Source organism: Bos javanicus, chromosome 29, assembly GCF_032452875.1.
Source record: "Bos javanicus breed banteng chromosome 29, ARS-OSU_banteng_1.0, whole genome shotgun sequence".
Classification (NCBI taxonomy): Eukaryota; Metazoa; Chordata; class Mammalia; order Artiodactyla; family Bovidae; genus Bos; species Bos javanicus.
The window spans coordinates 9,178,641-9,201,200 of record NC_083896.1 but is presented as its reverse complement, the minus strand read 5'-3'; the positions used below and the strand labels follow the sequence as shown (position 1 = coordinate 9,201,200).

The following is a 22,560-nucleotide window of genomic DNA, read 5'->3' as shown; positions in this document are numbered from 1 at the left end:
CCCATTTTAGCCTCAGCTGGATCTAATTAGCTTTGGGGGTGGTGGTGGAGTGGAGGGGAGGTCTTTTCACAGAGGACTGACAGGAACGTTTATCATTTCAGAAATGACGAGGCGCTGGCTCTCTCCCTCCTGCCCTCGGGCTGGCCTCCTGTTGGACGCTAATCTGCGAAGCCCTGCCTAGCCAGGCTCAGAGGACGCTCAGGGCTGGGGTGGAGCCCAGACTCTCCCTTAGTAGGGAGACAGGGATGCAGTCAACACCTGGAAAAAGGCCAGATGGACGCCTGGAGCAGCTGCTCAGAAGGTCACAAGTCAGGTAGCTTGACTGGGTTATCATCTGAGGAAAGGTTCTGCAAAGCATTTGCAGGAAATCTGTACCCAGAGTGTGCGGGATGAATCTGTTGACTTTAAAAAATGCACAACGTGAGAGTTGTGAGTTAAATTTTATTGGGGGCAAAGTAAGGACTGCAGCCCAGGAGACAGCACCTCAGATAGCCCTGAGAAACTGCTCCAAAGAGGCAGGAGGGAAAGGTCAGTATGTGATTTTTGGTGAAGAGGGGGAATACATGCAATCAAGCACATATTTTCCAGAAGATTTCTACTAGTCTCAGGAAGCTTTAGCTAGTCACGGGGAACAGTCATCACCATGGATTTTAGTGCTTTTCTAGATGTGGAGAGATGGAAGAATTAGGCTCATAAAGTCCGATCCTGAAAAATATCTAAAGACGACCTGAAGACCTGTCCTGCGTTTTCCCCCCTGAGCACAGAGCACCTCATTTCTGCTTTCAACCCTGAACTCCTTTCAGGGTGTATTGAAGGTCAGCAGCTGCAGCAGCACAAGACTCAATCCTTGTAGAGGTACATGGGCAGATGGCAGGTGCCAATTAGTCACTGACAAACCCACGGCGCCGGCTCACTCTGCCTGTGTCTGCCTCAGCCCTGGATGAGGGGATCGTGCCCTCCCAGGAGAGGCTCTGGAAACGAATACAGCAACCCCCAATTGAGACCCCCCAGACAATGTTCCAGGAGTGGCAAGAACACCCCTTCCTGAATACCCACCTAACGTGCACAGCCCCAAACTACAGCAAGCGTCGTGATGTGCTGCTTACCTGTCCACACTCTGGTTCAGACTGTGTGGGTCCGAGTCTTGGCTTTGCTGGTTATGAGCTGTGTGACTCTGGGCAAGTTTTCTCTGTGCCTCAGTTTCCCCGTCTACAAATAGGCTGATAACAGTGTCTATTTCTTAGGGGAGCTGTGATAATTAGATGAGTTTATCAATAGACTGCAAGAAGATCAAACCAGTCCATCCTAAAGGAAATCAACTCTGAATATTCACAGGAAGGACTGACGCTGAAGCTGAAGCTCCAATACTTCGGCCACCTGATATGAGCAGCCTACTCACTCCAGTGAGACCCTGATGCTGGGAAACATTGAAGGCAAAAAAAGGGCGCAGCAGAGGAAGAGATGGTTAGATAGATCATTGGCTCAATGGACATGAGTTTAAGCAAACTCTGGGAGATGGGGAAGGACAGGGAAGCCTGGCGTGCTGCAGTCCATGGGGTCACAGAGTCGGACACAACTTAGCGACTGAACAACAACCTATGTAAATATCTTAGGATAGTGCCTGGCCTTTAGCCAGCAGGTATTACGATAATACTTTTCTCCTGGTTCTAGTTCAACTGCCAGTCTCCTGCCAGGACTGTCACACATCTGTTTTCCATGCTACATGCCCACCTTCGGCAGCACCCTCCCTATACCCAACTGAGGCTGAGCTGGCTCCTGGGCTCAAGTGGTTTCCACCCACATGAACCCCCACTCTGCTGTTATGATCCTTTCCGTCACTAATGCACTGGAGAACCACCGGTGAGGCCTGGACCTGAGTGTGAAACAGCTCCCTGTTAAGCCAACCCCCTTGCATGGTGAGAAGGAGACCATGTTTTAGGTAGAACCACTGATCAATTCTCCTACCCCGCCCCTCTAGTCTGCTGTTTCACCCACCGTGAGGTCTCAGAGGCCTTACATTCTTTCCAGGGGGAGGTGGGCATGCTTGAGTCACTGTAGACAAAGACATTCTGTCTCAGTTCTTCACACTCATCTTTCAGGCCCAGCTCAAATGTCATCTCCTTGGTGTGGCTTTCCCCAGTTCCCACAGTCAGAACTCTCACTTTACAAATTGCTTGAGAATTGTGATCTCAGACAAGTTCCCTTCCTGTGCCACCTCAGTTTGCTCATTTGTGAAATGAACAACACCATTTCCAGATGAACCTTCCAGCACTTGGGGAAGATCCATTATCAGCCAATGGATGTAAAGGCCCTCCGTGCCAGGCAAAGGAGATGGGGAGATACCTGAGTGAGCTGACTGCCCTGCTGTCTACAGAGCTGATAAAACCAAGCCCTTTCCTGGAATGCCCTTCCCTTGTTCTGCACACATGGAATTCCTATTCATCCTTCAAGGACCAGCTCAAATGTCATCCCTCCTGTGAAGCATTCCTGCTGCCCTCAAGGAAAACAAATTTCCTCTCCCTTTCACTCCTGTAATCCTTTGTCCCTATTAAATCTCTTGTTGCTGTTTAACTTTTATCATATTCAACTTATAGCTTTAGGTCAAGAACTGTATTTTGATCTTTGGAGGTAACTTCACAGCTTGTAACATGATGCCCAGCAGCTTCAGAAATGCTCATTAATTCAAATTTCTGGATTCTGGAGTGGACCCTGGAGGAAAACTCTATCATCACTGTGTGTGTGTGTGTTGGTTGCTCAGTCGTGTCCGACTCTTTGCAACCCCATGGACTGTAGCCCACCAGGCTCCTCTGTCCATGGAATTCTCCAGGCAGGAATACTAGAGTGGGTTGCCATTTCCTTCTCCACTACCATCACCAGTTTGCTTGTTTTCTCAGTTGCTAAGTCGAGTCTGACTCTTTGCGACCCCATGGACTGCTGCACACCAGGCTTCTCTGTCCTTCACCACCTCCTGGAGCTTGCTCAAACTCATGTCCATTGAGTTGGTGATGTCATCCAACCATCTCATCCTCTGTTGCCCCCTTCTCCTCCTGCCTTCAATCTTTCCCAGCATCAGGGTCTTTTCCAATGAGTTGACTCTTCAGACCAGGTGCCCAAACTATTGGAGCTTCAGCTTCAGCATCAGTCCTCCCAATGAATATTCAGGGTTGATTTCCTTTAGGATGGACTGGGGATCTCCTTGCAGTCCAAGGGACTCTCAAGAGTCTTCTCTAGCAGCACAGCTCAAAAGCATCACTAGTCTGATACTAGTTTATCTGAAGCCAACAGCTGAATTCACAGTCTAGTCCATTAGAGCCTGGGGAGAAGGGCTTCCAGTCAGCCTGGTAGTGGGAGTGGGGAGTGGGGTGGCTGTGTGTTTCTGTACAATCTCAGCTGCAATGCTTAAGGGTTAAAGGATCTTTTCAGGAAACAGTGAATCTGGAAGGGCCAGATCTTGTCTGTAATTACACATTAGTTCATTATATGTTCGATGACTCAATTTTCTTCACCAACATTGAAAAATACAGACGTGTAACATAACTCTGCATGTATCAGTCCTGCCTTCCTCCTACGGTAGTTGCTGAAGGAAACAGCACAGATGCCAGGACCCGGCCACGTTATCACATTTCACCTTCACAACGATTATTTCAGGTAGGGAGCCTTATTGCCTTTGGTTGATAAATGTGGACGTTAAGGCCGAGAGAGGTTAAGAAACTTGCCTAAGCATCAGGGAGACGAAACCACAGAGCTCATTGTGAAGACCTAGCTCTTTTTCTCACTCAGTAGGCGACACTGTCCCATCAGAGTGTCAATTACTTGCCCAATGGATCTGATGCGTTTCCAGCTCCCTCTAGAAACTTGTGTCCCAGTACAGGAGGTTGGTGGCTTATCAGATGACTCAGTGGTAAAGAACCCACCTGCCAATGCAGGAGATGCGGTTTGACCCCTGAGTTGGGAAGATCCTCTGGAGAAGGACATGGCAACCCACTCCAGTATTCTTACCCAGAGAATCCCATGGACAGAGGAGCCCGGTAGGCTATAGTCCATGGGGTCTCAAAAGAGTCAGTCATGACTTAGTTACTATACAACAGAGGAGGCTGGTACACAAATAATTAAAAATATAAAGCACCAAAAATAAAACTATGGAATAGAAATATGTGTCATGCACTGGGGTTGAGGGGAGGCGTGGAGGCTGAGAAGAGTTTAGACTGGGGCAGATCAGGGAGGGTTTCTCTGATCAGATCAAAGAAGCTGACTCTTGGAAGATGGGGATAACCTGAGTTTTGCTGGGTAGAGAACAAGGAAAGGAGAGAGGGCAGGAATCTGAGGCAGAGCGGATGGCATGGGCAAAGGCTTGCAGAGAATGCCAGACATGCTTGGGGAAGGAGACTAGACCAGGGTAGCCAGAACACGGGATTTCTGAGGACGAGCTGGGCTGTGCTAGGCTCAGTTTTGTTAAAATGTTGGCCCTTGTTTCTTTAAGCCTCAGGCAGCTGCTGATAGCTGCAGAGGAGGGCCATGACACTGGTGCAGTGTTAAAGCTAATGCAGGAGATGTGAGAGATGCAAGTTCGATCTCTGGGTCGGGAAGATCCCCTGGAGTAGGCAATGGCCACCCACTCCAGTATTCTGGCCTGGGAAATCCCATGACAGAGGAGCCTGGTGGGTTACAGACCATGGGGTTGCAAAGAGTCAGAAACGACTGAACACACAGAGCACAGCACACAAGCTGTGTGAGGAGGGAGGCCCTGCAAGGAACCGGGAGGTAGTAAACAGGGTCCTGCATCCTTCAGAAACGTGCCATCAGCTCCCAAGATCTCGGTCAGTATTGGTTTCAGGGAGGACTCTCTTTCCCGTTGAAAGAGACAGGCTGAAGACCAGATCAGCTCTGGAGTTTGGGCACACTGTCCCCTGCCCCCAGGATGGCAGAAACACAGCTGCTCTGCGTGATGAGGTCAAATATGCTGCAGCATGTGGACATGCCCACCCACAGGAAGTGGGACACGCTGCCCTCTACCAAGGGTAACACCGGGTACTGCCTGGGGCCTGCAGTGCTCATTCCAAATGCTGGCTTCAGAACTGGAATACTGCTTATCCAAATTAATGAAAGATGTTCTAGATCCATGATGACATGTTCCTGACACAGTGCATGATTTATAACACAGATTTATAAATTCTATGTAAATGTAAATTACACATCTGTGCACAGTATTCTAATACAGGCTGAAACAATGTCCCACGACACATAATAAACTCAGGAGCTCTTTAATCATCAGTGCTAGAACTACGTGTTGACAATTACCTTGCACTGAGCACTTTGTGAAAATCCTTCCATTTTTCCTTTTTCATTTTTTAAAAATATATATGCTGAACTCACCATGAAAAAGACAAACAGGTGATCTCTTTAGAAAACTGCCCCCAAATTCTTTGGCTCGGAAAGAAAATGGCGTGCCAGATTTTTGCCGAATAAAGCGACATTTTGAGTGGAATCTGGGTTGAGCCCAAATAAAGGAATGCTGCTTCTTTGAATCAGCAAAAGAATTCAGTCTCCGGTACCCAGCACCCCATTATTCATTGACCCGAATTAGCAGGAGAGCTGTCTGCACTTTGGAGATGACTGGGAAAGTGGGGTTGGAGGGGGAGAGGGAAGGAGGTGGTGGGTAGATAAAGGAGAGGAAAACAAGCTGAAATACCTCCCGGGCCAACTCTGAACAACATGTTGGGGGCTTCTTATTTGGAGGTGGAGAGGCTCCGAGGTCCCCTTGCTAGACACTGTCTCAGATCACCTCTCTGCACATGGGCTCATTTCCCAGAGCAAAAGCTCAAAACAAATGTCATGCTGGGCTGCTTCTTCCCAGGAAGCCCCTCCAGGGTCCCAGCAAGCAAGGCCAGAGAGAAGACTGAACCCGGCCAGGAGACAGCCCCTCCCCGAGCCCTGGCCCCAGGCCGCTCACCGGGGTCTGCGGAAGGTCAGGCCGTAGTGCTGGCAGGCCAGCCCCACGGTGGGCGTGTACACGATGGGCAGGAACTTCTCCACGTCTGAGGTCAGCACGCGGTAGAAAAGCTTCTCGTTCCGGTCCTGGAGCGTCATGAGGATGATGTACCTTGGGAGAAGAGGCAAGAACCAAGCTGATGACATGAACACCCCACATGGCAGCACGGACGGCCCTCGACGTGGAAACCCAGGGCTCCCTGGGCACCTTCACGGGCAAATCACCATCCTCTCTGAGCATGAGTCTCATCATCTAGGAAATGTGGGGAATATGACCTGCATTACGGCGTCCATGGGGTCACCCAGAGCCGGACACGACTGAGTGACTAACAACAACAACAACAATGGCCCTTATTATTACACGATGTAGGTGCCATTCCCAACAGTTTCATTAACGGATTTGACATGGGGAACATGCCTCCCAATGACTCGTATGTGTGCTTAGTCGCTCAGTCATGTCCAACTCTTTGCGACCCCATGGACTGTAGCCTGCCAGGCTCTTCTGTTTATGGAATTCTCCAGGCAAGAATTCTGGAGTGGGTTGCTATTACCTTCTCCAGGGGATCTTCTGGACCCAGGGATCGAACCCATGTTTCCTATATTGCACGGGGATTCTTTACTGTCTGAGCCACCAGGGAAGGCCCCAGTGACTTGTAAGGTGGGTAATATAATTCTGGTTATTTTTTTTATTGGGATATAATTGCTATCTGGCCATTTTAGAGACAATCAAGCCACAGAGAAATGAAATAATTCACCAAGAGATCTGAACCTATGCAATATAACTCCAGAATCTGTGCTCTCAGCCATGATGCAAGATGGCTAGTTAGGTTATAGTTATGTGGACAGTAATGAATGACAGCAGAATAACAGCATTCTGGGGCTGGGGGGAGGTTGGGGAAAATGCTAGGCGGACCAGTGGTATATGAACTGGTCCTTCCTGTCACACAGGCCTGGTTCCTGTCACAAGTAGAGTTCACAAGTGTTTGAGCACCAAGTGATCTCAGGAAGCATGTTGCAAACATGCCTACTTCCTGAAGCCTGGAATCAGTAAGCCAGGAAAAGGGCCTTTCATTCACACTTCACACAGAACAGTCTGGGAGAAAAAAACTTAGGGACTGAAATTCCCAGTAGGGTGTGAAATTGAAAGTGTTCGTTGCTCAGTCGTGTCTGAGTCTTTGCGACCTCATGGACTGTAGCCCGCCAGGCTCCTCTGTCCATGGGATTCTCCAGACAAGAATACTGGAGTGGGTTGCCATGCCCTCCTCCAGGGTATCATTCTGACCCAGGGACTGAACTCAATCTCCTGCAGCTCCTGCGCGGGTGGTGGTTTCTTTACAGTCAAGCCACGGCGGTAGCCCAATGAGGTTTAAGTGGCAGCTGATATCACAACCTTTAAGTTTTGGAGAGATAATCAGGGCGCGTGAGGCCCTGGCATGGAGTGGGGTGACAAAAATGATCTGGCAGGGGAATGATCCCCTGGCGAGGCGTCAGGTTCCTGGGTGTGAATCTCAGCTCTGCTGTTCACGAGCTGTGTGACCTTGAGGAAGTCTTGTGACTTCTTGGGGCTTCAGCCTCTTCTTCCTCACCAAAGGCACTAGTCCGTTACTATGCTCTAGAAGGTACTTTCAGGAAAGGGGGATTTATGCTTAGAATAGTCAGGATCTTAGCTCATTACGAGTGTAATGATTCCCTTACTAAGCACCCACTAGTACACATCTCTTCTCAATTCCGCATTCAGTGATGTCAAGTTGATAAGCTGAAATTGACCTTGGCGGGAGTATCTGCATCATGAAATTGGCAAATGCTTTAAATCCTCACCCCCTGGCCCCAGAACTGCTCCTTAAGCACTTAGCAGCACACCACTGTCTTTACCCATAAGCTGGGGAGCCTCCTTAGCCTTTCTCCCTAAGCACCTGCTGGAAGGAGGGGCTCCCATAACGAATGGGTCAGAGAGGTCCTCAGGAGCAAGCCCCCTCGAGCTCACAGGATCAGGCACATCCACTGCCCCCAGGTCTTCCCAGGCATGCGGGTGAGGCCCATCTCGCTGGAAAGAACTGGAAAGGGGAGGATTCTGGACTTCGATTTTTAGGGTTTAATATCTTTAGGAAGGTGAATTTCATTTTGGACTAAGGAACTTTTGCTCTTAAGTGATAGAATGAGGATCTGAACTCAGGATAGTTTTGTAGCCACTAAGCTTCAATACCTCTTAGCTATGGTGTAGCAGAGAGGTTCAAAGCACAGACTCTGGAGCTAACTGTCTGCGTTCAAATCCTGGCTGTGCCAAAGTTCACAGCCATGAGACCTGCCAGGTCACTACCTTCTTTAGTAAGACGGGTAAAGCTGAGCCTGTGAACACCACTGACTCTTCTTGTCAACATCCCCACCGGGAGAAACCGGAGGGGAGGCGGGGCTCTCCCTAAACCTCCAACGGATGGCATCCCAGGTCCGCCCAAGGTGACCCTGTCCATTTCCCTTCTGCTCCACCACGTTCCTTATATTTCAGGAACCTGGGCCATGCATTGCTTCCTTAACCCATCTGTCCCTATATTTTTTCCTATAGATTAAAATTTTTTTTTCACTTGGAGGATAATTGCTTTACCATGTTGTGTTGGTTTCTGCCGTACGGCGTGAATCAGCCAGAAGTACACACATGTTTTCTCCCCCTCAAACCTCCCTCCACCCCCAGCCCCATTCCACGCCTCTAGGTTGCCACAGGGCACTGGGTTGAGCTCTTCCCACTGGCTACCTATTTTACGTATGGTAATGGATGTTTCAGTGCTACTCTCCCAACTTGTCCCGCCCTCCCCTTCCCCTGCTGTGTCCACAGTTCTCTACGTGTGTGCGTGCTCAGTTGTGTCTGACTCTTTGCGTATAGGCCCACATTTTTGCTCCCTTCCTTCCCATTGAGTGAAATCCTTCCGGGAACCCCACTGCTGAATGCTGAATTCCATTGGTACTTCCATTGGTACTATTGGTGCTTCCTGGGCTGACTCTGATTTCATCACTTCTGGAAGGCCCAACCAGATCCCCCTGGTTGGAGTTCAGGCAACCTTCTCAGTCCTCCCAGGACACACGGACCATGGCTCGATCACAACAAGCCCTGTCCCTCAGGGAGACCATCACCCTGTAGAAGGCAAGGCTGGGTCTGGGCTCTCTCGGGGCTGTCGGCCTTTCCTAGCTAGAGAGTGTCCAGAAAACCATCTGAGGACCAGAGCTGAGCCCGGCGCTGGCTGAGAGAACAGACGTCCGGCACTCACTTGTCCAGGTCACTCTGCTGTCGCTCGTAGTATCTCATGACCCGGAGGAGCTGGACGTCCTGGCTCAGAAAGCAGGGGGGGATGAGGCCATGGATCCCAAGCTGCAGCCTCTCCTCAAGTGTAAAGGCCATGCCCTGGGGAGAACAGGAAAGAAACGCATGCACATAAGTGGGTGTGCAGGAAACCCGGGAGCAGCGGCGGTTCCATCCCCAGACCAGCCACAGGCACTGAGACTCAGCAGCGAGGGCCCTGGGCGCAGAGCCCACTGCTGCCTTTTAAGTAGCCAGGCCATCCTGCGTCAGTCATCTTGGCTCTTCTGGAGTCTAGCTTCCTCTTAAAAAAACATGGAAAATGTGTATATTGCCAGGGTTTTTTGGTTTATACTTCTTTTTGAAAATGTATTTTATTTTTAGAACAGTTTTTTTTTTTTAAACATTTATTCATCTTTTGTTATTCATTTGGCTGCACCGGATCTTAGTTGCAGCGTGTGGGATTCAGTTCCCCGACCAGGGATTGAACCCAGGGCCCCTGCATTGGGAGCATAGAGTCTTTGCCACTGGATCTACAGGGAAGTCCCCAGAACAGTTTTAGATTTATAGAAAAATTGACAAGACAGTACCGGGTTCCCTTATATTTCCTCATCCAGTTTGCCCTATTAGTAAATATCTTCCATCCCTTTGGTATATTTGTTAGAATTAATGAATCAACAATGACACATTATTATTAAAGTCCCTGGTTTATTCAGATTTCCTAGTTTTTTTTTCCACCTAGTTTTTTTTTCTTTTTTCGTTGTTCTTTTAGGATCCCATCCAGGGCCCCACATTCCATGTAGTCATCAGGTCGCCTAAGGCTCCTTTTGGCTCTGACAGTTTCTCAGGCCCTCCTTGGTTTTGATGACCTTGGAGTGTCTTGAGGAGGACTGGTCAGGTATCTTGTACACTCTCCCTCCACTGGAATTTGTGTCATGCTTCTCTCATGACAGAAGTGGGCTAATGGGTTTTGAGGAGGAAGACCACAGAGGTAAAGTGCCATTTTTATCACATCAGATCAAGGCACATATGACCAACACAACTTATCATTGTTGCTATTGACCGAGATCACGTGGGTGAAGAAGTGCTTGCCAGGACTCTCCACTGTGAAGTTACGCCTTGCTTGGACTTCTACACAGGAGATTTGTCTCTTCTCCCTCACTTATTTGTTCAGTCATTTATTTATATTAGAATGAACTCATGGCTATTTGTTTTATGCTCTGGGTTATAATCCAATACTGTCTTATTTTTTTTGCTCAAGCTGTTCTAGTTTTGGCCATTGAAAACTCTTTTAGCTGGCTCTGTATCCCTTGAGGGGCTTCCCAGGTGGCTCTCCTGGTAAAGAACCCACCTGCCAATGCAGGAGACAAAAAAGTCAGGAGTTCAATCTCTGGGTCGGGAAGATTCCCCTGGAGGAAGGCATGGCAATCCACTCCAGTATTCTTGCCTGGAGAATCCCACAGACAGAGGAGCCTGGTGAGCTAAAGTCCATGGGGTTGCAAAGAGTCAGACACGACTGAAGCAACTGAGCATGCCTAGTAAGATTATATTTAGCTTTTTAAGAAACTGCCAAACTGTTTTCTAAAGTGGCTGCAAAACTTTGCGCTCCTACCAGCAACGAATGAGTTTCTGTTGTTCCACCTCCTCTCCAGCAATCGGTGTTGTCAGTTTTAAAAATTTTAGTCTTTGTAATAGATATGTGTGTGTGTGTGTTAGTCGCTCAGGTGTCCGACTCTTTGAGACCCCATGGGATGTAGCCCACCGTATGTAGTGGTATGTTATTATTGCTTGAATTTGTAACTCCCTATTGACATAGGATGATGAACAATTTTTTTTCATATGCTCATTTTTCACCTGTACATCTTCTTAGAGAGGTATTGTTAAAAAATTCTTGCCTTTTTTACTCTTTTTTTCTTATTGTTTAGTTTTAATAGTTCTTAGATCTTCAGTTTTAATGCAATCCCTATCAAAATTTGAATGGCATCTTTTGCAGAAATAGGAAAGTCAATTTTCAAGTTCGTATGAAGTAGCAAGGCACCCTGAGCAACCAAAACCATTTTTTATAAAACTACAGTAATCAAAACAGTGTGGTATTGGCATAAGTACATACAGATCAATAGAAAAGAATCAAGAATTTGGAAATAAATCCATACATCTACGAAAATTGGTTTTCGACAAGGATGCCAATTCCATTTGATGGAGAGAGAATAATGTCTTCAAGAACAGATGCTGGGACAACTGGATTGCCATGTGCAGAAGAATTCAAGGAGATTCCTACTTCACACCAAAACAAAAATTAATTCAAATGGATCAATGGCCTAAATATAAGAACTAATATCATAAAACTCTTACAGAAAACACAGGGGTAAATCTTAATGACCTTGGGTTTGACTATGGATTCTTAGATATGCACCAAAGCAACAGCAATAAAGAAAAAATTAGATAAACTGACTCCATCTAAAAACTTTTGTGTATAAAGGAAAACTGCCAAGGAAGGGAAAAGACAGCCTACAAAATGAGAGAAAATATTTGGAAATCACAGGTCTAATAATGGCTTAATATTCAGAATCTATAATTTCTACAACACACAACAAAAGGAAAAGCAACCCAAGTAAAAAATGGGCAAATGACTCAGATATTTCTCCAAGGAAGATATACAAATGGCCAATAGCACATGAAAAAATATACAGCATCATTAATCACGGTTGTTTAGTTGCTAAGCAACCCCACAAACTGCAGCCTGTCAGGCTCCTCTGTCCATGGGATTTCCCAGGCAAGAATACTACAGTGGGTTGCCATTTCCTTCTCTAGGGTTCTTCCCCACCCGGGGAAGGAACCCACGTTTCCTGCATTGGCAGGTGGATTCTTTACAACTGAGCCACTCGGGAAGCCTATCATTAGTCATTGTGTGTATGTTAGTTGCTCAGTCATGTTCGACTCTTTGTGACCCCATGGACTGTAGCCCACCAGGCTCTTCTGTCCATGGGATTTTCCAGGCGAGGATACTGGAATGGCTTGCCCTGCCCTCCTCCAGGGTATTCTCCTGACCCAGGGATCGAACCTGGGCCTCCTGCATTGCAGGCGGATGCTTTACTGTCTGAGCTAATAGGTAAGCCCATTAGCCATCAGGGAAAATAAAATCAAAACTGAGATAACCATTTCACACCCACTAGGATGGCTGTAATGAAAAAAAAAATAAAAGTGAATAACAAGTGTTGGTGAAGATGTGGAGAAACTGAAACTCTTGTACATTGCTGGTAGGAATGTAAAGTGTTGCAGCCTCTATGGGAAAACGATTTCGAATTTCTTCGAAAAGCTAAGCACAAAATTACCATATGACCCCAAAAATTCCATTCCAGAAACTGAAAGCAAGGACTTGAACAGATGTTCACTGCAGTGTTATTCACCACAGCCAAAAGGTGGAATCAACAGAGGTGTCCACCAACACATGAATGGATAAACAAAATGTGTATACATACAATGAAAATTATTCAAACATAAAAAGGAATGCAGTTCCGATACATGCTACTTCATGGATGAACCTTGAAAACATTATGCTAAATGAAATAAGCCAGATACAAGAGGACAAATATTATACGAATCCACGTACAGGAAATATCTAGAATAGACAAATTCATCACGACAGAAAGTAGATTAGAGATTACTAAAGGCTGGGCGGTGGGGAAGCCGTGGGTGCGTTACTACTTAATGGCAACAGAGTTTCTATTTAGGGCAATGAAAAAGTTTTGGAAATGGATAGTAATGATGGTTGCACAACATTATGAATGTACTTAATGGCACTTAACTGTATACTTAAAAATGGTTTAACCAAATTTTGTTTTATATATATATATATACTTGACCACAACTTAAAAAGTTAAAACCAGATTATCTCCCAAAACCACTGAACTGTATCCGTAAAATGAGTGAATTGTATGGTATGTGAATTGTAACTCAATAAAGCTGTTTTAAAAGAATTCTTTGCATATTTTGGGTACAAGTCCTGCATCAGATGTGTGTTTTGTAAATATTTCTTCCAGTCTGTGGCTTATCTTTTCATCGTCTGACCAGTGTTTTTCACAGAATGGCCCTTTCTGGTTTGGGCACTGGCAGGGAGACACGAGGGATAAGTAAGACGTCATGGAATCTGCTCCCTGGCCCAGTTAAACCCTCTGGAGATGGTGTCTGCTGGCAGAAGCTGCAGGAACTGTTCTCGTAAGGGATACTGGGGGATATGAGCAGTCCAACTTCCCTGCCTTTATCCTGAAGTGATGAAGAGCAACATCCTGTGGAAAAAAAAGACACCTCTTCCATGTAGAACTCCGGGTGGCTCTGCTGAATGAGGGCTGCCCTAGAACTGCCTAGAAAACAGTGTAGGCGCCCTCAACCTTCTTACCCTGGCAGTGGCCGAAGGGGTCAGCCCAGAGTGGCTCCATGGGTGGCAGACATTAACAAGGAAGGGAGCAGAATCCCCAAGCGGGGAGGATTATGTAGGGGACTGAGAACAGTCCTTAATTAACTAATTCATTAATTAATACTGCTAGTCAAGGCTATGGTTTTTCCTGTGGTCATGTATGGATGTGAGAGTTGGACTGTGAAGAAGGCTGAGCACTGAAGAATTGATGCTTTTGAACTGTGGTGCTGGAGAAGACTCTTGAGAGTCCCTTGGACTGCAAGGAGATCCAACCAGTCCATTCTGAAGGAGTTCAGCCCTGGGATTTCTTTGGAAGGAATGATGCTAAAGCTGAAACTCCAGGACTTTGGCCACCTCATGTGAAGAGTTGACTCATTAGAAAAGACTCTGATGCTGGGAGGGATTGGGGGCAGGAGGAGAAGGGGATGACAGAGGATGAGATGGCTGGATGGCATCACGGACTCGATGGACGTGAGCTTGAGTGAACTCTGGGAGTTGGTGATGGACAGGGAGGCCTGGCGTTGTGCGACTCATGGGGTCACAAAGAGTCGGACACGACTGAGCGACTGAACTGAACTGAACTGAACTGATGACCCCCACTGTAGTCAAGGCTGATGATCGCTGGGGCAACGTGGGTTAAGCCCTCTCTTCATAATGAGCCTCAGGTGATGAAGGTTCCTTGTAGAAGCGAAGGCTGTGTAGGTGATAAGTAAAAACTAATTGACACTTACGGGTGTCTAGCGTCCCCAGATTTCCTTGGGGAGGAGGAGCTTGAATGGGTAGGAAGCACCAACTCTTCCCATTCTTCCACCAGCTGGAAAATGCCTCATCTGCAATGAGTACAAGTGCCTCTTCTTGTTTAGGCATGAAGTTGTGTCCGACTCTTTTGTGACCCCACGGACCGTGGCCCACCAGGCTCGTCTGTCCGTGGGATTTTCCAGGCAAGAATACTGGAGTGGGTTGCCGTTTCCCTCTCCAGGGGATCTTCCTGACTCAGGGATTGAACACAGGTCTCCTGCATTGGCAGGCAGGTTCTTTACCACTGAGCCTTTACAGGGAATTTAACAATGACAGGGCAATTCAAGTCCATATCCTGATTATCCCACCTAGCTGATGCTATCATCAGTTCTAAGAAAAGGACTAATAAATACCCAATCTCATGCCATCCTTAATAATCACCTTGTGAGGAGGTCTTGTACCCTCTACTGTCCAGAGGACACAACTGAGCACCAGATGTTATTTGATGCTCCTGAAGTTGCACAGCTATTGACCCATATTTTATTGTTTCTTAAACCAAGATGCATCTTACAACCATTTGGTGTGATAACTTTTTTCCTGATGATTTCTTTGACTAGAGGTAAGTGACAGAACCAAGAGTGGATCACAGGCTGCATTTTTTTTTTTTAGTTGGGGTGTAGTTACTTCACAATGTTGTCTTAGCTTCTGCTGTACAATAAAGTGAATCAGCTATATATGTACATACACCTCCTCCCTCTTGGACGGCTCTCCTGCCCCCTCCACCACCATCCCACCCTTCTAGGTCACCACAGAACACCAAGCTGAGCTCCCTGTGCTATATAGCAGCTTCCCACTGGCCATCTGTTTCACACATGGCAATGCTCATACATCAGTTCCAATCTCCCAATTCACCCCCCCTCCTCGTGTCCACATGTCTGTTTCCTCCTTCTGAGCCTCTATTCAGGAGCGGCTGCATCTTTGCCACTTATATCATGTACACCCTGCCAGGACCTTGGTGAGATGGACCTCAGAAAATGTGAGTTGGGATGGTGCTGGTGAAGGAAGGGTGGGAAAAAAAGAGAAATAGAAGGGAAAAGTAAATAAAAGTTAGATTCCTTGGCTATTCCCAATTCCTCTTCGTTTTTGTTTTGTAACTTGGGAATCTCTGAAACTACGAGTTCTGGGCTGCGGTTATATTTTTATAAAGGAGCAATGATGACTCGGCTTATAAAAATCCTGAGGCATTGTTCCTCCTCTCAGAACTGCTGGAACTGTAAGAAAAAACCTATCTTAGGATAGGCTCGGCTCTGAAAATATGACTCATGGCGTTTTGCAAAGCACTCTGGGCACATAAAATTCCCAGTTTTCTTCATCAAAGCCCAAAATCACCAGTTCACAAATTCCCTGTGCTGGCCATCACCTCTGCAAGCTTGGTATGACACCGAGGTCCCTGATCCTTTTGCAGGAAACATCTCGTACTTTCACTAAACACTATTAGGCAGGTGAGTCTTCACTGGTTTAGTAAAGAATGGAATTGTCTTTCCTTGGACCCAGGATCCCAGGCAGGCCAGGACATTTAATTATGACATCATCTTTGTTAATGACCACTTGGCTTTTAATAACAGCTCGAGTCTCTCTACAGGCTGTTTCTCTTGGCTGACTGCCACCAACTTCTTTGGTATTTCAGGAAAAAGTATGACTGTTTAGCAACTGGTAATTTCAGGGATTAAAAAAAAATACTTCTATAAGCTTCTTTTCACCCTGAAACTAATGTTAAGGCAACCTCAGATTTACAAGTTTGCAGAGAAGAAATGCAGGTACTTTAGCTTTACTGTGGCTTCCAAAATAGGACAGGCCAAAGATGATTCACTAGGGTGTAAGGGAAAAGTATTAGAACTCTATAGGAGAAAGCACTCAGGCTCTTGGCCTGGATAATTTCCATGTTAATATGGAAATGAATATGGTATTCCATATTAAGGTATACCAGGAGTCCTAAGGCAGGAGTAAGGTTTGTACAACATGGAGAAGCTGATAGTGGTGGGGGTGGGGGGGCAGTCCTTAATCCTTCTTACTGCATTGAGAATTTATGGTTTCTGTATGCCTAGCCAAATAAAGTGTTGGGTCATATTATCCAGTTTTCGTTGTTGTTGTTAAAGACTATTTTATTCGATATTTTGGCTGCGCTGGGTCTTCACTGCTGCATGCAGGCTGTCTCCGGTTCGGTGCTTGGGCTTCTCACTGTGGTGGCTTCTCTTGTGGCTCCAGGTGCACAGGCTTCAGGAGTCACAGCACATGGGCTTGGCTTTTGGGTTTAGTTACTTGCGGCATATGGGATCTTCCTGGACCAGGGATTTAACTGGTGTCCCTTGCATCGCAAGGCAGACTCTTAACCACTGGACCACCAGGGAAGCCCCATATCATCAAGTTTTAACAAACTCTTCAAAATAGGACAAGGGGGTTTTGAAAAATGGCTGATTCTCTTAGCAGAAAGTGACCTTGGGGTGTTCAGCTACGACACTCCGGTAGGAATCTGCCAGTTGTGACTCTTTTGAAATATTTGAATTGCTACAGAGCCACTTCTCTGACTACTCCCCCCAGCCAGGTGCCCCTCCCAACCTGCTCTGGCTTCTCCCAGGGAACCTTTGGAACCTCCCCAAGATCAACAAACAATGGGTTAAGTTTGGCAAAGTGGGTGGCTTCAACATCCTGCTCTAGCACCAAAGGTCTGGGACTGTTTTGATTGGTCAGTGCCTACGCTGTGGCAGGGTTAAGCTTTCAACCATCACTCCTGACCTTACCTATCTCATCGTCTTCCCTGAATGAGCATCTCTGGCCCAGCTGCTGAATTTCACCTGTGGGCTCAACCCAGGACAAACTTATTGGCATCAGAGACTGGCACCGGAAATAAGACATTTGCTTCCAGCATCAAATCCTCTGGAGAAGGGAAAGGCAACCCACTCCAGTAATTTTGCCTGGAAAATCCCACGGACAGAGGAGCCTGGTGGGCTACAGTCCATGGTTACAAGAGCCGGACATGACTTAGCAACTGAGCACCCACACCATCAAGTGGCTTGAAGGCAGTGAGCCTGTCAGGCCGGGCCCAGCCCCAGCCTCCTGCTGTCCAGAGACCCAGGCTTCCCAGTGGCCGGCTCCTCAAAAACTAAGCCTTTCCAACAGGGGGGCTCCCTGCCCATCTTGGCAATCTGCCTATTGCCTCTGGCTCCAGAGTCCTGCTGTACACTTGACACTCTCTTTTCATTCACTGTTCAAACATTTATGAGTTCCTACTTTGTGCCAAGGTGTACCCCGTTAGGCACCCCGAAAAGAAATGCGCTTCTGGGTTGACCAGCAAAGACATATGGATTAACGTGTACAGGTGATCCGGGGCCTCCGCCTCGCGCAGGACACTTCTCCAACCTAAGAAATGGGATGCGGGCCGTGTCATGTGCAGTGGGATTCACTGAAATACCGGTGTGAAATGCTCAGCACAGGTACTGGCACACTGGAAGTGCTCAGGGAACACCGCATATTCTCTTTATTACCACTGTTATCTGTTCATGGGGCAGGGTGACACAAGAGAGTTCAGGAGCGATCCTGGAGACAAGCCCTGGAGGGTGGTCGGGAGCTCGTCCAGCAGAGGGGGCCTAAAGGGACGTCACCACATCCAGCATAATTGCGCCTCCGATGACTCAGGCCAGGCTCCTGCCTCTGCAGCCCCATGCGTTCCCCACGCCAAACTGCCCTCCGCCCCCAGCAGGCACGCTCACTCTGCCTGTCATACTCTGGTCCACATTAGGACCCCTGTCCAGCATGCTCTGACGCGCTCCTCTCCCATCTTCCAATCCCCAGTTGAGGCCACCTCCTCCAGGAGGTCTTCCTGATACCCTACCTCATTCAGCTCTCCCCTCTCTCTTAGAGTCAGTGCCATACATTTTAGCACATGAAGGGCATTTCTTGCTTGGTTTCTCGAGCATCAGTTAATTAACAAACGTGGGGTAGTGCGAACTAGACACTTGGAAGCAGCTAATACAGGCAGAAGCACAAAACTATCATCACCAATAAAAATAACAAGAGCGCCCACTGGGTTAGGTCAGGTACTGAAACAGGCACTTTGTACTGATCGTCTCATTTAATCCCCACTGCAACCCTGAGTTAACAATCCTATGATGTTATCCCCATTTTATGGACTAGAAAACTGAGCCTAGATGCTCAACATCACTCATTATCAGAGAAATGCAAATCAAAACCACTATGAGGTACCATTTCACGCCAGTCAGAATGGCTGCAATCCAAAAGTCTACAAGCAATGAATGCTGGAGAGGGTGTGGAGAAAAAGCAACCTTCTTACACTGTTGGTGGGAATGCAAACTAGTACAGCCACTATGGAGAACAGTGTGGAGATTCCTTAAAAAACTGGAAATAGAACTGCCTTATGATCCAGCAATCCCACTGCTGGGCATACACACCGAGGAAACCAGAATTGAAAGAGACACGTGTACCCCAATGTTCATCGCAGCACTGTTTATAATAGCCAGGACATGGAAGCAACCTAGATGTCCATCAGCACATGAATGGATAAGAAAGCTGTGGTACATATACACAATGGAGTATTACTCAGCCATTAAAAAGAATACATTTGAATCAGTTCTAATGAGGTGGATGAAACTGGAGCCTATTATAGAGAGTGAAGTAAGCCAGAAAGAAAAACACCAATACAGCATACTAATGCATATATATGGAATTTAGAAAGATGGTAACAAGAACCCTGTATAAATGACCGCAAAAGAGACAGTGATGTATAGAACAGTCTTTTGTACTCTGTAGGAGAGGGAGAGGGTGGGATGATTTGGGAGAATGGCATTGAAATATGTATAATATCATATATGAAACAAGTCGCCAGTCCAGGTTTGATGCACGATACTGGATGCTTGGGGCTGGTGCACTGGGACTACCCAGAGGGATGGTATGGGGAGGGAGGAGGGTTCAGGATGGGGAACACATGTATACCTGTGGCAGATCCATTTTGATATATGGCAATATTGTAAAGTTAAATAAAATAAAATAAAAGAAAGGTAGTTAGGCAAGGTCACACAGCAGGTGGATGGAAGAACCAGGAGTGGAACCCAGATCCACTTGTTTCTAAAGTTCACACTCTTTGCTCTGAACTGCTCCTGAGAGTGGCCAGGTTAAACAGTTTGTTGACTGAGTTGAGCTTCCCTGGTGGCTCAGATGGTAAAGAATCCGCCTGCAATGTGGGAGACCTGGGTTCAGTCCCTGGGCTGGGAAGATTCCCTGGAGAAGAGAATGGCTACCCACTCCAGTATTCTCACCTAGAGAATTCCATGGACAGAAGAGACTGGCGGGCTACAGTCCATGGGGTCGCAAAGAGGTGAACACGACTGTGTGACTAACACTTTTGACTGAGTTGACTTGATTTGATTGGAGACGGAATTATTCTGCTTCTCCAAATACAGCCAGTTACCTTAGTGGTTCAGCCACTGCTCCTCTGTGTTAGCACCGGGCCCATCAGCCTATGAGAAAAGCAGGTGTGCTTGTGCCGCTGCGATTACGTGCTTGGCCCATGACACGCACGGAGCCATGTTTCCTTGGAGCAGTGTCACTGCTGGAAGGAAGGATTAGCACACACACGTGTAACAGTAAAGGTTTCTGTTCCACCACCATTACGTCATGCTTTGGGCTGAAGGCTTACGCTGTGGCCTGCTTCCTCCACCAATCAGCTGCAACAGCAGAGAGGAGCCACGGCTGGGGGCAGTCAGCTGCGAAACGGTACAATTAAAGCTGATTAGCTGTTAGGGGACGGGAAGGCATTTCCTCCTGCTCTTGCATATTTTTCCATGACTCTAATTTGCTTGTGAGTTTTATGAGGGTGATGTGGATTCCCACTGGCGATAGGAAGTGAGGTTACTGGGGCTGCTGCTCTCTGACTGAACCCCAGGTTTATGAAGGCCCCTGGGCATTTCTTTGAGATGGATATTTGGGGGGCTTCAGGAAGCAACAGTTAGAACTGGACATGGAACAACAGACTGGTTCCAAATAGGAAAAGGAGTACGTCAAGGCTGTATATTGTCACCCTGTTTATTTAACTTACATTCAGAGTACATCATGAGAAACGCTGGGCTGGAAGAAGCACAAACTGAATCAAGACTGCTGGGAGAAATATCAATAACCTCAGATATGCAGATGATACCACCCTTATGGCAGAAAGTGAAGAGGAACTAAAAAGCCTCTTGATGAAAGTGAAAGAGGAGAGTGAAAAAGTTGGCTTAAAGCTCAACATTCAGAAAACTAAGATCATGGCATCTGGTCCCATCACTTCATGGGAAATAGATGGGGAAACAGTGGAAACAGTGTCAGACTTTATTTTTGGCGGGGCGGGGCTCCAAAATCACTGCAGATGGTGACTTCAGCCATGAAATTAAAAGACGCTTACTCCTTGGAAGGAATGTTATGACCAACCTAGATAGCATATTCAAAAGCAGAGACATTATTTTGCCAACAAAGGTCCGTCTACTCAAGGCTATGGTTTTTCCTGTGGTCATGTATGGATGTGACAGTTGGACTGTGAAGAAGGCTGAGAGCCGAAGAATTGATGCTTTTGACCTGTGGTGTTGGAGAGGACTCTTGAGAGTCCCTTGGACTGCAAGGAGATCCAACCAGTCCATGCTGAAGGAGATCAGCCCTGGGATTTCTTTGGAAGGAATGATGCTGAAGCTGAAACTCCCATACTTTGGCCACCTCATGCGAAGAGTTGACTCATTGGAAAAGACTCTGATGCTGGGAGGGATTGGGGGCAGGAGGAGAAGGGGACGACAGAGGATGAGATGGCTGGATGGCATCACTCACTCGATGGACGTGAGTCTGAGTAAACTCTGGGAGCTGGTGATGGACAGGGAGGCCTGGCGTGCTGCGATTCATGGGGTCGCAAAGATTCAGACACAACTGAGCGACTGAACTGAACTGAACTGAAGCACAAGCATTGGGAAGTCTTAGCAGACACAGACCTGAGAATGGCCTTCCTCCCAGACATGCTTCTGTGAACAGGGGCAAAATCACAGATCCAGAAACAGATTGTAAATGCCCAAAAGGAGAGTGGAAGATACATTGCTCCTGAGCACTGAGAACGAACCCTAGAGTTTTGGGCTCGAAGACTGGGCTTTGGTGCCATAGGCTGCAAGGGTACAGAGGCTGCCTGGCTTCAAGGTGCACACAGGGGCACATCTCGTTCCAGCGGGACCTGCAGTTCCGTCTCCCTTCCGTGGGACGACGTGAGGGAGGTGCTGCCCTCACACAGCCAGTATTGGCGGGGGACTGAAAGACCAAAGAGCTACAGTAAAGCCCTCCACTCTCCAGCTGTGTGATTCTGGGGGCAGTGACCTCCTCTCTCTGAATTTGCTGACACGACTGGATGGTTGTGCTGATCGAGTAAGAACACTGACGTTGGGATCTCTTTATAAACTCAAAGATGTGGCAGGATCTAGGATTTTGTCCTAACCTGAACAAGGGAAGAGAGGTGGATAGCGGGAAGGCTTAGGAATCATTCTGTTGGCAAAATTCCCTGTGGCAGTTTGAATGCTTCATGGCCCTCTCTTCCCAAGAGGCTATTATTTAAAATTTAAATACTATTGCTCTTGGCACCCCGTTGGCCCTCTAACTCAGCTAACCCTCAACAGAGGATTGGCACAGGAAGGTGATGGGAAGGGGAGCCACTGAGGACCAGGGAGTACCACTTCCTTCTTCCAGCAGCACAGTGTCTCCTTGACCCTCTCAGCCTGGGAAGACTGGGTCATAATGTAAACTATGACCTGGGGGAATAAGACACACACTGAATAGCCACTGTATCAAATATATGCACGCCTGGTGCATGCCGATGCTTGGGTGGGATGCCAGAGCCGGACATGAGAGCGACCAAGGACAAGCTCATCTTACAGGGCAGCTGTCCAGCAGATGACTGTTAACCTGTTCCACCCTGGTGTTAACTGAACCCTCCTCCTCCTCCTCCTGGGCTTGAGCTCAGCTCTGCAGCCCATCAGGTGGAGCAGGAGGAGATCATTTCGTCCTGGAGACAGATGACCGATGGGCACACAGGAGATCAGGTACTCAGTCTCCTCTGTGG

At 47.4% G+C, this 22,560-nt stretch overlaps 1 protein-coding gene across 4 annotated transcripts in view; it reads right to left on the bottom strand.

Annotated features, from left to right (window-relative positions):
* ME3 (malic enzyme 3) overlaps positions 1-22,560 on the bottom strand; it is a 220,759-nt gene that overhangs the window by 107,938 nt on the left and 90,261 nt on the right. For all 4 annotated transcript variants that reach the window (XR_009734485.1, XM_061406030.1, XM_061406029.1 and 1 more), the window contains 2 exons: positions 9,246-9,379; positions 5,951-6,100 (listed from right to left, as the gene is read on the bottom strand). Coding sequence is in view for 3 of the 4 variants with exons in the window: in XM_061406030.1 (XP_061262014.1) it covers positions 5,951-6,100; positions 9,246-9,379 (284 nt within the window). In the remaining variant the exon portion in view is untranslated. The remainder of the gene's footprint in view (positions 1-5,950; positions 6,101-9,245; positions 9,380-22,560) is intronic.